This window comes from Bacidia gigantensis, assembly GCF_019456465.1.
Source record: "Bacidia gigantensis strain McMullin 20006 chromosome Unknown contig_231, whole genome shotgun sequence".
NCBI lineage: Eukaryota > Fungi > Ascomycota > Lecanoromycetes > Lecanorales > Ramalinaceae > Bacidia > Bacidia gigantensis.
The window spans coordinates 743690-757592 of record NW_025408598.1 but is presented as its reverse complement, the minus strand read 5'-3'; the positions used below and the strand labels follow the sequence as shown (position 1 = coordinate 757592).

The 13903-nt window shown below is 49.8% G+C and overlaps 4 protein-coding genes across 4 annotated transcripts; 3 read left to right on the top strand and 1 right to left on the bottom strand.

Annotated features, from left to right (window-relative positions):
* Positions 1 to 573: 573 nt before the first annotated feature.
* Positions 574 to 2533, top strand: KY384_004241 (uncharacterized protein; the record flags this gene model as incomplete). Its single annotated transcript, XM_044812747.1, has 4 exons — positions 574 to 745; positions 801 to 1193; positions 1243 to 1638; positions 1689 to 2533. The coding sequence occupies 4 exons, from the start codon at positions 574 to 576 to the stop codon at positions 2531 to 2533; spliced, it is 1806 nt and encodes a 601-aa protein (XP_044670167.1).
* A 959-nt stretch (positions 2534 to 3492) lies between these two features.
* KY384_004240 (uncharacterized protein) lies at positions 3493 to 4761 on the bottom strand (the record flags this gene model as incomplete). Its single annotated transcript, XM_044812746.1, has 2 exons — positions 3493 to 4470; positions 4705 to 4761. The coding sequence occupies 2 exons, from the start codon at positions 4759 to 4761 to the stop codon at positions 3493 to 3495; spliced, it is 1035 nt and encodes a 344-aa protein (XP_044670166.1).
* A 2647-nt stretch (positions 4762 to 7408) lies between these two features.
* KY384_004239 (uncharacterized protein) lies at positions 7409 to 8675 on the top strand (the record flags this gene model as incomplete). The annotated part of the gene is made up of 2 exons (XM_044812745.1): positions 7409 to 8049; positions 8105 to 8675. 2 exons carry the CDS (start codon positions 7409 to 7411, stop codon positions 8673 to 8675), a joined length of 1212 nt encoding a protein of 403 aa, XP_044670165.1.
* A 379-nt stretch (positions 8676 to 9054) lies between these two features.
* Positions 9055 to 13221, top strand: KY384_004238 (uncharacterized protein; the record flags this gene model as incomplete). The annotated part of the gene is made up of 1 exon (XM_044812744.1): positions 9055 to 13221. One exon carries the CDS (start codon positions 9055 to 9057, stop codon positions 13219 to 13221), a length of 4167 nt encoding a protein of 1388 aa, XP_044670164.1.
* Between the last annotated feature and the right edge of the window lie 682 nt (positions 13222 to 13903).

Here is a 13903-nt window from a genome sequence, read left to right as displayed (position 1 = left end):
AATATCAATATTGTCATTGGACAGCTGGCCCCCCATATCGCGCTATCCTCACTATCATGAGAGCATCTCCGACCTGCAGCCACTGGTGCTTGATTCGCCTCTTTGTGGGATGGCGATCAAACCTCCCTCAACGGGCAGGAGAGGTCGAGTGCAGGTGATGCATGCAGAGCGAGCATGTATACAAAGACCCATCCCCCTGTGGAATGCGCGACGAAGCTTTCGTATCTTCTTTGCTTCTTTCTCTTCCCTCCACCCCACGTCGACAGCTTCAGTCTGTCCCGATAACTACTCACAATGACTGAACCACGAGAGCTTCCCGCAGTGCTGTAAGTCGATCTCTTTAGTCGTTGATCGAGCGCTCTCTAGCCCCCCTTGGCGTGATGCGCCACCCGATTGTCGCCATTTCTCAATGGTGTCAAGCACCAGAAGCTTAACGGGAAAGCTCCCAATGGCTTATCGGCCGCCCGCTTAGCACCTGCGTCATATCCATCGGCGTGATTGTCTTTCTTTGTTATACCTTTCACGTTCACTCTGTACCACTGCATGTGATATTATGCGCTGACAACGTCAAGAATGCACGCAGAGGCCGATCACAAAAACGAGAAAGACATCGCCGGCGGGGTCTTGACCACCGACGAGAAGGCCATACCTGCCTACGATAAAGAGTCGAGCACAGACGAATTCGATGACGGATTCGAGTATCCCACTGCAGAAGAGGTTGGAACCTTGAGACATGTTCCATACTGTATGATGCCCTCACAACTTGAGCGCATCATGGATTGATTGATTGATTGCGCCAGCTCTGCCCCCTCGCTTGTTCCTTGTCTGCATCATTGAGTTGTCCGAGCGATTTTGCTATTACGGCGTCAGCGGCACCTTTAACAACTATATCGCGAATCCCTACGCTGGTGGGCCTCCCTGGAACGGAGAAGATGAGGTCCCAGGCGCAATTGGAAGAGGAACCGCATTTGCTTCGGGATTGCAAAACTATTGGCAATTTTGGTGCTATGTCACACCCATCATCGGAGCCATAGTGGCCGACCAGTACTTGGGAAGGTACAAAACCATCATTCTCTTCTCGCTGTTCTATATTGCCGGACTCATCATCTTATTTATCACCTCTCTCCCCTTCGCCATCAACAATGGCGCTGCGCTTGGAGGTTTGGCTGCTGCTATGACAATCGCAGGGTTAGGTAAGTCTCGCGCGTTGTGGGTAAGAGACTCGGACACTCACAATTCCAGGTACTGGTGGCATCAAATCCAACGTTTCTCCCCTCATTGCCGAACAGATGACGGAGACCAGGATGAAAATCAAAACCCTCGCATCAGGCGAACGCGTTATTCAATCTCCTAGTGTCACCTTCCAGCGCATCTACATGATCTTCTATTGGTGCATCAATGTAGGGTCACTTTCCTTGGTTGGTACCGTCTTCATGGAGAAATATAAGGGCTTCTGGACAGTCAATCTTCTCGGTCTACTAGGGTTCCTTGTTGGGTTTGCTGTCTTGCTCCTGGGTAAGAAATCTTATGTGACCCGGCCACCCCAGGGGTCTATTCTACCCCACGCTTTCAAGGCTATGTGGATTGGCTTGATCAATGGGCGCAATATGGACACGGCAAGACCTTCATATCAAGCTGGTATTTGAACCTTCACTCGAGTGATTCGCGGGTACTGACTTGATTTCCAGCAAATGGCCAAAAATACAAGACCCCATGGAATGAGACCTTTGTTGATGAACTTCGCCGCGCCCTAGTCGCCTGCAGAGTCTTCCTGTTCTACCCAATCTTTTGGGTGATCTACAATCAAATGAGCTCCAACTTCGTCGCTCAAGCAGCCCAAATGCAACTGCACGGCATGCCGAATGATGAAATGCAGAACATTGACCCGGTCGTCATCATTATCTTCATTCCCATCATGGACAAGATCGTCTATCCATTCTTGCGGAAACGTGGCTTTCCCATGTACCCCGTTACGCGAATTACTTGGGGCTTCATCCTGACAGGAGTCAGCATGGCATTTGCAGCCGGAATTCAACACCAGATTTATATTCGCGCGCCTGGTTATAATATGCCTACTGAGAATGGCCCTAACGACATTCATGTCGCTGTGCAGACGCCTGGTTATCTCATTATCGGTCTGGCTGAAATCTTCGCCTCCATTACAGGACTCGAGTATGCATTCACCAAAGCCCCTGCGAATATGAAGTCATTCATCATGAGCATGTTCTTGTTCACAAATGCCTTCGGGTCGGTCTTAGGTATTGGCGTCAGCGCTGTGGCCGAGGATCCGAAATATGTGTGGTTCTATACTGGCTTATGTGTTGCTGATATCATTGCCACGGCACTTTTCTGGTCCGTCATCATCCCCTTTGCTGATATGATCTACAGAAATGCTAATGGAACAATCAGGATTCTTTACTCTCGCTACAATAAGACTGAAGTCGAGATGAATCAGCTTGAGGATAAGCTTATCAAACCCAAAGCAGTGACTGAGATTGAGGGGAATCATGACCCTGAAGCGGGTCATTACTAAGGCCATTCTGTGGTACAATTTAGCTGTCAAACGTCTTGCAATTTGCATGATGCAAGTTCTATGTGGAATGTTTGTGAAAGTTATGAGAGATACCACCATGGATTTTTGAGTATGCAAACAATCATGATTTGTTACTCTATGATTTTGTAATCAAATGAATCATTGCTCCCCTCCTCTTGTCAATACCCTATAACCATTACTGGTAAGCTCGCCTTAATACATCAGCCTACTTACTTTCCTCCACATTCCTCTTATATTTTCGAAAATCTCGGAAATTCATTAATCGCGCCAACTTCGACTGGAAACCCATGTCTCTATTCTACACTTTCTTTTGCACTTTGTTAGTCATCCTAGAAGTGAAGCATTCCATGTGACATTATCGTCGTCCATTTCATCCTGGTCCTTCGTTTCCCATTCCACAGCTCTTTGCGAATGCCAAGATGCCTGTGAGACCGTCATCATCAACGCGTCTGCCGCTCTTGTCGATGCAGGTCCACCTAAAAAGAGGCGAGCAATTAACAGCTCTAGCCTCCTGATAATCTATTTCTGAACATCTTTCAAGCTGACCATCCTCCAGCACTCTAAACCCTGCGCCAGGCTGTTCGCTCGATCCAGATCGCTCCAAAAAGGCTCCAATCCGCATCGTAGCCATTCACCAAGACTTGCTCATCCGCAATCAAGCTACCATCACTCGTGTCCCCAGAAGTTTTCTCTCTGTAAAGACTTGAAAGTGTGATGACGCTACTGCGAAGCAGGGTCAGTGGCCCGCCCCCGTCAATCTGCTTTGCCGGATCCAAATACGCCTGGAAAAGGTCCTAATCCTCTTTTTTACCATCGGTCGAGATTTTGCATAATCATGAAGTTGCTGAAGTCCGTCTTTTGCTACTCGAGCGTAAGTTGTATTACACGACCATGGATTCGGCGCCAAGTAAAGCGCACAGCCCCTTTTTCTTCTCTCTTTAAGTGCCGCCCATGGTGACATCTTGCCCTGGCGCAATGAGAGTAGGCGACCACCAAGTATGAAGCACAACCTTCGTTTCCTCGGTACCGTCCGTCATGACATCCCTCAAAAACCCCTCACTTGGCCTTTGAGGAAGTCTCCGGCTATTGGTCTCATCCTCGGGATCCAGACCAGACATTTCCACGTCTTCGATTTCAAACTTTGGAGCAAGGCAGTCGCTCCACACAGGTTTCTCTGCCTTGCTCGCTTCTGAACACCACGACCGTCTTCCGGTGATGGACAAGCCCCAGAAGTCCTCGAATATTGCGTCGACCGGATCCGATGGTGTGATGCACAGCGCTGAGAATTGCTCGGCCAAGGCATCGACAGGGTCCGCTACGCTCAACCCTCGAAAATGGAGCTCTAGGTCCTTCACCCCAGTGCTGTGATCCTGGATTGGATCACACCAACGTTGGACATGGGGTACCACTTTGGCGTCATCTGCAAGTCTGACATCTGCCTGGGGCGCCGGGTCCAGCATAGGCGACGAGGATGATGGTGCCTCGGTGGACACTTCGATAAGGTCTCGGACCTCCTTGGTCGTCGCCAGAGCCTGTAGTGCGGCCACATAGTTGTGCCGACGATTGTTATTATATATATTTAGAGCTTTCTTCGTTGAAGAAAGCTTCCTCACACCAGAGTAGGATTTAGAGAAAAATCGGCGCTGTTTCTTATTCTGCAGCCTTCGACGAGGTGCTGCTGATGCAGCAATGGAAGTCTGCTCTCTAGAAGGATTCTCATCCTCAGACCTTGAATGTGCAAAGTGCTTCTCTGGGGTGTGAGAAACCACGACAGGGCTGTTATTCTTCGCAGTAGGCTGAGCGGAGACCGGAGCTGGTCCTGTTGCCGTGTCATTTCCACCCTGTTGGGATTGCTCCTTATATGTATGAGCAGTTGCCGTCGAAAAGACTGACAAGGATCCGTCTCGGTCGGATATCTTTGAATAGATTTAGTCAACTTGTCATGTTCGATACAGATGTGATGTATATGCAACCTTCTGAGCAGTATCTTCATGTGACTCAACCGGGTCAACCTCAGTTGACCATCGATCCTGTGAGTTGCGAGCTGTCGAAATCTGCGATTGCTGGCTTGAACTAGTCGATAACCCTGGCACCCTAACTGTTGACCCATACTCTTAGCAAGTGTATGTGTCAGAGTGAGGTTCGGTTACCTGTGTCGGCAACTTGATCAAGAGTTTCGCCTTGTAGCGATCGACGTAAGAGAACATCATACAATGCAGGCCAGGGTACGGATCTTGTAGTTAATCTATTGAGCTGGCTGAGGACGATGATGATGGCTGCCAACATAACGTTCTGTTCTCGTGTGGACACCATGTTGTGGAAATGGAATCTGATCAGAATAGGTTTTCGATGGGTGATGTTGTGAAGAGAAAGATCTGGGAGATGCAGACGATTTTTTATACCCGTGAGAAGTGCAACACTCAAAAACATGGTGGCGGATGGTTAAGTGTTCTCGGGGGCAAAGTGTTGATATTGAAAGTCACATCGCGGTAATACGTTTACACACTTACCATTGGTTGATAAAGGAGGCCGCAGTCCTCAACACAGCATGATAAAGGACTCTTGCGTCAACAAAACACCCATCAACCGTGTCGACATTGTGGGGATGAATTTTATTCCGTTGTGACCAATGTGACAACATATTCATGTGTTTCAAGATGCCGTCATTCGCAGCACCCCAATCAATGTGAAGTGTTCACCGACAATACAGCAAGATCGTTCCAATGAGGCCCTTGAGGGCACGAAAGGGAAAAGACATTGCTTGCAAAGAAAATAAACAACGGCATTCAACAGTACTTGCCGCCAAATAAGACTGTATTCAACACGTCGACATCACGTTCAGCTTTGTGCAATCTCACTGCACATCGCACCTTGTGTGCTCTCCAGATTGACCTCATTCGACTTCAAAAGCGTCGTGAAGCCTAAATGACATTCACTCACCAAGAGTATCCTGTGTCTATCTTCTAACACACACGTCATATGTCCAAGCCGGGCGAACAGCGAAATCGACAAACATATGAACCTTCATGTCTCCTTTGTGATCAATAAGATTGCTGAACGTCAGACTAGTCACGGTCTAGCCTAAAACGGGTTTCAATAGACCAAACCTCGCTTATCAAGGCATCAACAGCAGTAATCTTCCCTTTCTGACTAGACATGAACTCGACCATATGATTTCGGGTCGAAACGATGAGTCTTCGTACTCAAGCCGTCAATGGTGATTGCCGAGGTCTTCTCGTAATTGCGACGATAATCACTGGAGATCGTATGAAGAAACTATGACCTTCGACACCATGGGGTCCGTTCGTAGGTCTTATAATACTGCTGTCTTTCCTCTCGTTGAAGAAACCACCAAAGAAGCTGTCGCTGACAATTTCAGATAAAAACCAATCGAGCAATCAAACTTCGAACTCGTCCCGAGTGATAATATCTCGCTATCAAGGGGCACTCGAGGATACACTGGGCAGAGAAAGGCCAAATGTTTGCTCCAAGCTATTAGCAAAACTCCGAACCCGCAGCATATTAGACAGGACGCCGCAGTCACAGTTGTCAAGCGAACAAGCACGCAGTACGCAGATATTAGGGGTGCTCTTCTCATTCCTCAGTCGATTGGACCATGTCAGTGCTTCTCTTTCGCCCGACATCCACTGAGTCGGCATGTTCTTTGCCAAGTGCTGTCACATCTTATTTCCAGCTGGTCATACGTGGGTTGCCGCATTGCCAAGAAGGCCAAAAGCCAGAGGCACAGCTGCCGTAAGAGGCAAAATTCCCATGACATTCAGAGTTGCCTTTTTGGGCGAAAGTTGCGAAGACTTCGGTTTCCTGCACCTTCCTTTGGCCTCTTGTAAATATATTATGAGAGGTGTTTCTCTCTCTCAAGTACCGATGAGATTTGTTTTGTCTTCTCGCGCCTGGTGCATTGGCAGAAGCAAAGGAATCAGACAACGCAACCAACACGTTTCTGGGCTTAGTGAATCGTGTTTGAGGTTTGTAAACAGTAGGTGGGCATTGCGGCGACTGTGCTACGCCCCCAGCATCTGACAACCTTGAAACGCGATAAGAAGTAGCTCGAGCACATCATGCACACCATCAGTGCAGACCTGCTGTGCCATTTCCCCGCAGCAGCCTTCATCCAGATGGAAGACAACGCTAGCCCGTCCAATGCTAGTGGTTTGCGGCGCGCATCTGCACCGGCCCGACTTGGCCTCTCCTATTTCTTCACAATGATAGCATCAGTCGTCTTTCGCTTGTGAGCTTTACCTCTGAGGGGCATTGGTTGCGAGAGATGTGGCCGTCAGGGCCACAACGCACGCTTAAACTTCACAATCGCCTGCGGCACGCCTGCCGGACCTTCTTTGGAGACCCTCAATGTGGCGTGCATGCTTCGATGCTGGGATGCTGGAAGGCCAGGCTTGCTGCATAAGGTAAGAAATATGGCACGGCATAATTCTCGTGCACATAGCAATAAACCACCTAGAAGGTGCATAAAATCTCGGTCGTCCCATGGAATTCCCAAGAAAGGTAGCAAGATCTCTGAACAATCACCTGTCATCCCGAACAATGGGTATACTTCGTCGTCTTGCACAGAATGGTCCTCCTGCTGGTTTCTCGATCCCAGCAGGAGCAACAGGACCACCTCCTGGATTCACGCCTCCAGCAGGAATGTCGGGCATTCCGGCTGACATTCTCAGCTCTATCACAGCCGTTGCTGCGACCGCGACCGAAACTCTCTCGGCATCGACAACGCCCATGATGACGGGGCCGCCAGCGGGAATCACTTCAGCACCTGGAATGACCGGACCTCCAGCAGGCATGACAGGGATGCCACATATGCCAGACGCAGTTTCCAAGAATATGGGGCCAAAGTTCCTGACCTCGGGGCAGCGCGACGTCATGGTGGGCCTTAACATTTTGTTTCTCATCCTTACCTTCACCGCTGTGGGTGGTAGACTGCTTTCAAGACGCTTGATCAAGCAGAAGCTTGGCGCAGATGACTGGATATGTGTGGGCGCACTGGTGCTATTTGTTGGCATGGAGACTCTGCAAATCTTGATTGCGGATTTCAGCATTGGAATGGGAGCGTTCACCGTCGGCAGATTGAAGCGCAACGGCGGTCTCAGATTCGGAAGTCAGCTTACGTACGGCCTGGTGACGACCGTCGCGAAGCTTTCAATATTATTTCTGTACAAGCGCGTCTTTAATCTGCGGGTCAGATGGTTCAAGATCGCCTGGTGGATGTGCTTTGCTCTATCCATGGCGAACGGGTTTACCTTGGTCATCATAAGCTTGACGTCTTGTGCTCCTCATGGTCCCAGTAACTTATGGAACCATCCACAGTATTGCAGATTCGAGATTGCTTCACCCACTGCGATGGGCGCTATCAACGCGGTGATCGATTTCGCACTTCTAGTCCTCCCTATTCGCATGACGTGGACTCTGCAAATGTCGATAAAACAGAAGGTTGCAATATCGAGCGTCTTCGGACTGGGCTTGCTGTGAGTCATTCTTTCTCAAAATGCAGTTTGTTAGTTGGTGCTGATTGCTGCTTAGTGGTGTCGTTGTCAGTATTGCGCGTACAATATCAATCGCTAACCCTTCCCTATTCACGTACGGGATTCTTAGCTTCGCACTGTGGTCAGCAGCCGAGTGCGCGGTTGGTATCATTTGCGCTTGTCTTCCGGTCATGCGACCACTTTTCATCTCGATCACCAAAGCCCTCCCGTCAAGCACAGATTGGCGCAGCTGGAGCTGGTCGTCCAGGTCACGGAGAAGTGCTTCAGATTCGGAGAAGACACTTACAAATAACTCCTCCACAGGAGGCCTTGGGAAAAGCGTGCGCAGTTGTGACAGCCTACAAAAGCATGGCTTTGGCAGAGTTCGTACGACGGTAGAGGCTGTCAAGACACGCTCACCACTTCCCGTGTACTCACCAGGTTCGAAACAACAGCGCAACAATCACATTGGGAATTATGCTAAGCTGGCAAGAGATAGAGGCCTTGAGAGGCAATACTCAGAGCGACCAGATATAGGTGGGAAGCAGGGTAGTAAGGGTACCCGGGCAAGTTCGCAGGCTCACATCTGTTCTCGCTGCCAAGGTGAAATAAAGGGAGGATGGGAATGAAAAAGATTCTGCAATGATTAAACGCGTTAATGACATGATACACATAGCTTGAGCAATATGAGGTTGAGAGTGGAAGAGGTTGAAATTCATCAGTCAGGGGTTGGCGGGAAATTACTGAGCGGCCCAGAGCGGAGGCTTTCCGCCCGCTTTGAAGGTCTGAAAGGCCTAGATGCGGGGAGCGGTCCCGCGCGTCATCTCTCACGTTATGTACTCTATCCAAGTTTTCGTGGCTGGCAGAGATCTTCGCCCTGTTCAAATATTTGGACACTTTATAGAGTCGCATGCGCCGGGCTTTTTCTTCGTCTCTGAAATGCGCCTTTGAAGGGACGTTTACATCCTCGACTGAAGCTATGCGATTCCTTGTCCACAGAGATTTGTCATGTCGCTTGACAACAACGGTAATTATCCAGTCGTCGCGCGGTACAAGCTCAAGGACGGTAAGACAATGAACTTACGGCGCAGAGATTCCAGTGACGTAGCAAATGCCAAACGCGCCTCCATGACGTCTCCGCAAAAGCCTGATGTAGCATCCTCTCAAAGGCCATCTCTAGCCCCTCAACCTTCAACGCCTTCAAGGCGATTGTCAAACTCGACAACGAGGTCGCAAGGCGCGCCTTATGACGCCGACGTATCCAGCGTAGGCTCCAGAAGTAGAGCGCCAAAGCTTCCCCCAAGGCAAAGTAGCGCTGGTGCCTCCCCCGGTGGAACGTCGCGAAGACCTTCTCTGGCGCCTCGGCAATCATCCATGTCAGCTTCAAAGTCAGCGTTGGCTCGGTCTGATGCTTCCAGTATAGGGTCGAGAGATAAGCCTCCAAAGCTGCCACCAAGACCTCCAAGAAGGCCTTCTGGTTTAAGCAAAGCTCCGTCCAATGTGAAAAACAACTCGCCCACCAAAGGGACCTTTACTTCAAATCAGTCGACATCAGATAAACTAGCCCCTTCCGCAAAGAATCGCCCTACTGATTCTAAAAAGCCGTCCGCAGCATCGAATGCTGCATCGAAAGCGCCAGCCCTTCAGAGGTCAACTGCTGCGGGTACGTCTGATCCTCAGAAGAAGCCATCGAAGAAGGCTTCGAGCCTGAATAAAAGTCCTGCTCCGGCGCAGGATAGTAAGCCCAAACGGCCGCAGCAAGCGCCCAAGAAAAGTTCGCAGACCGAGAAACCAAGGCCACCGCTCAAATCCACGCCTTCCGGGCGAAGGGTTTCTTTCCAAGATGAGGTCGAAAGATCATCAAAGACAAAGGATGACGGGTCTAAATTACCCAAAGTATCTGAAGAAGGGTCTAAGCAAGAGGAGAACTCGTACAGGAAGCACCTTCCCAGAGCCAAGTTACCAGAGTCTTCAAAGCCATCCAAACGCACACCTACAGGAAACGGCAATAAGGACTCCCTCGCGAGATCCGAACCTTCGAAGAATGCTGTTTCCAAGAAGCCCTCAAAGAAAGTCCGGAATTCCAAGGATTTAACGGAGCCGAAGGAAGTCTCCCAACCACCAATGGAACCTGATATTGGTGCAAACAAACCCAGAAATACCGCCAAGAAGGATGGGAAACTTCAGAAAGGAGCCAGTAAACTCGCCGAGAATGATCGCGATCTGAAATCAATCTTAACCGAGGGACAATGCGGAGATGTGACACTACTCATTGCTGACATCACGAAACAGATGAGGAGCGACATAGAAAGCCATTTTGATGCACAGAAAGGGCTTCATCTGATCAAAGATGACAATGGCAGTGATGACATTCTGGAAAAGGACCTTGATTTCGATCCTGGAACTGTAGATGTGGATGCCTACGAGAAGGAACGTAAACTTCGCGATCAAAAAGAAAAAGAGCTTTCTAGACCGGAAAACAAGAAATTGAAAGAAACTAATCTGGAGTGGTTCGATGAATGGCGAGAGGTTGTCATATTACGCGTTGGCGAAGCTGTAAATTCGAAGAAAGTAGCATCTGCGCAGAAGGAGAAGGCATCGCCAAAACCAACGAATACCACCCGTCAAGGGCAAAGGCTTCAGAAAGTCGATGCAGGGACCAAAACATCAAGCAACATGGGCCCAAAGCTCGAGGATATCTACCCACGAATCCAAAATCCCCTAACCAAACTACCCATGAAAACGCGAAGCCTTGTCCTGCACTCGATATTGCTCTTACTTCTCAGCTTGGAACGCTACAATGCGTCTTCAAGAGTGCTTCTGTTGTACTTGACCTCAAGTCTCAAAATTGGGCTTAATGGCCTACAAGCAGATGAGGAGAAAGTTGCGCAAGGGCTTTTGAACGCAGCAAAGCAAATGACAGCAGATGAGGAAGCGAGCAAACGCCTTGGGGAGAGCGAAAACTCCTCTCGCAAGTGGAAAATCCGCCTTGCAAGCGCCGCTGGAGCCGCTGTTATTGGCTATACAGGGGGCCTAGCTGCTCCAATGATTGCTGCCGGAGTGGGATCGTTAATGGGAGAGCTTGGACTCGGAGCTACAGCAGCTGCAGGTTATCTTGGATCAGTGGCTTCGAGCGCAACAGTCGTTGGGGGGCTATTTGGAGCCTATGGCGGTCGCATGACAGGACAAGCCATGGAGAATATCTCTGCTGGAGTTCATGACTTTGCTTTCTTACCTATTCACGGCGAGAGAACGGAGCACCAGGGAGAGAGCCTCGATGCAGCGACGACCACGCGACGGTTGCGCGTGGTTGTTGCAATCTCTGGCTGGTTGCTGGAGAAGGAAGAGATCGTTACGCCTTGGAAGGTCTTGAAACCGTCTGCTGAGGTTTTCGCATTGCGCTTCGAATTAGAAACCCTCTTGAACCTCGGACAAAGCTTCGATACGATGCTTCAGAGTGCAGTATATGGCTATGCGCAGTCCGCAGTAATCAAGCGCACTGTGTTTGCAGAGCTTCTGGGTGGCATGACGTGGCCTATGGCATTGACTAAGGTGGCTCGCGTCGTCGACAATCCTTTCAATTTAGCCAAAACCCGTGCCGATAAAGCTGGACAGGTTCTCGCAGACGCTATAGTGAACCGTGTACAGGGCGAGAGGCCAGTCACCCTCATTGGCTATTCGCTTGGCGCCAGGGTGATCTTCTCCTGCTTGACATCTCTCGCGAAGCGAAGAGCCTTTGGCCTTGTCGAATCGGCCGTAATGATGGGTGCTCCGATCACATCGGCTACAACCGACTGGCGGCTGATGCGATCTGCTGTGAGTGGCCGCCTGGTCAACGTCTATTCAGAGAATGACTATCTGCTGGCTTTCTTATACAGAGCGTCTAGCTTGCATTACGGGGTAGCTGGACTTGTACCCGTGACTGGCCTCGCTGGCGTCGAAAATGTCGATGTTACTGAGACCGTGTCTGGTCACCTTCGATACCGCTATCTGGTTGGATCGATACTGCAAAAAATACGTTTTGAGGACATTGACAAGGATGAAGTGGCCAAGGAAGCTGTTGCGTTCGAGGCTATCCTAGAAGAAGAGGCGAAGCGTACTTACTATGAGCAAGCTGGTGAGCTTTACGAGAATTATAAAGGCAAGAAGCCCCAGTACAAGAAAAAGGAGCCAAAGAAGAAAGACACGGAAGTCACGGATGCGGATGCGGAGAAGCAGGCTGCTGCCATGGAAAAGACAGTGGACGAAAAAACTCAATCAAGTCTCATGCAGTGGGCAGCCGAGCAGCTCTTCTTATCAAGTCCTTCGGTAGATAAAGCGAAGTATGAGAAGGCCAAGAAAGCAGACTGGAAGAATGAAGCACAACGCAAGTCTTACTATCAGTGGGCAAAAGAGGCAACTTATCTCTCCCGCTCTGGCGGCGCCGAGGGAGAGAAAAAGGCGAAGGAGAAGCAAGCAAAAGCTGAAACAAAATTGAAGGAAGCAACGGAGGGGCAGACACAGGATGGTCCCAAAGAGGATGAAGACAACCAGGGGGGCGCAGAGTCAAAGGATAAAGCCCAGGGGCTACCTGCTGAAAAACCAGGCTATTTTGCTACCGCAGCCGGCTACATACCATCAGGCTATGTTCCTAGCATTAGATCAGCACCTGCCGAAAAGGCCACCGAAGAACCGGACAACAACTTGCCGCAGGAGGTCTCGGCGGACGCTGCTGCCGAGGAGGCCAAAGGATATACGTCGTACCTGCCTTCCTTCGGCGGAAAAGGGAGTTCCAAGGGTGAAAAGAAAGAGGAAATCCCTAATGAAACTCGTGCAGAAAATTCAGACGATGTCCAGGTAGAGGATGCACAAGCAACACCGCAAGAGGCGCAATCCAATCATCCCTCCAATAGCGAAGATACTGTACGGGAGAACGACTTCACTACCGATACTGAGGGCGGGGCTGCGACCGACGGAGAAGATCCATTCGTTGATCGACCTAGTGAACCTCAGGCTACTGCAGGTGGCCAATCGACAAACGACGAAGAAGAGCCGAAAAGTGAGGATACTAAGGATAAGCTTAAGCATACTGAGCAAGAAACAGAAACTCAGGACACAACCGAAGCGGCTTCGGAGGAGACACCAAGATCGAAGAATCCAAAGGCTGACACCGAGGATCAAAACAACCACGAGTGAATTCATTCTAGTTTCGGGTGCGCCACTAGTATCACATTCGCGTTCGTTATGGGGTCACTGCATCGAATTTCTTTCGAAGCAGGTTGTTTTCTCCTGGACAAATGCGATCGATCCTGTAACATTGGAGCTTGCCGTTGGACGGGAGTCCACAACCCGGACGTAGAGCGTCTGGACTATGGCTGGCGAGCACCTTCATTCTCTGAGTGGCTCCTTGTTCTAGTCTGATTATCTTTCTATATATGTATATATACCGAAATATGTAAGATTCTATTCACAATTCGTGAAAATGCATACTAGCTATGTATCAAAGTCGACTCGATAGCTTGAAAAGCTTGTCTTGCGTCTACGTTGGCTGGATCGAGGGCATAGAGTGTTTGCAATGCCTGACAGACGGTCAATTTGTTCGCCGAGACTAGCTTCTTGGTCTTCACCACTACATCCAAAGCGAAGTCTGTTTCCAGCCAATGAAGCTGCTGCTCACTGAATAATTGTCTTGATGAACTTGTCCCCACCGAACGAGCGGCATCCCCAAAGACCTGTGACCACCACTTTGAAAGCACAGCCATCAAGTCGTCGCGCACTGAATGCTGTGTATGCTTTCCTCAACTCCCTACGACATTGCGAGGAAGCAGGTCCGGCGTCAGCTCAGAAAAACCATTTTCGTCTAATTCAAGGGCATCCA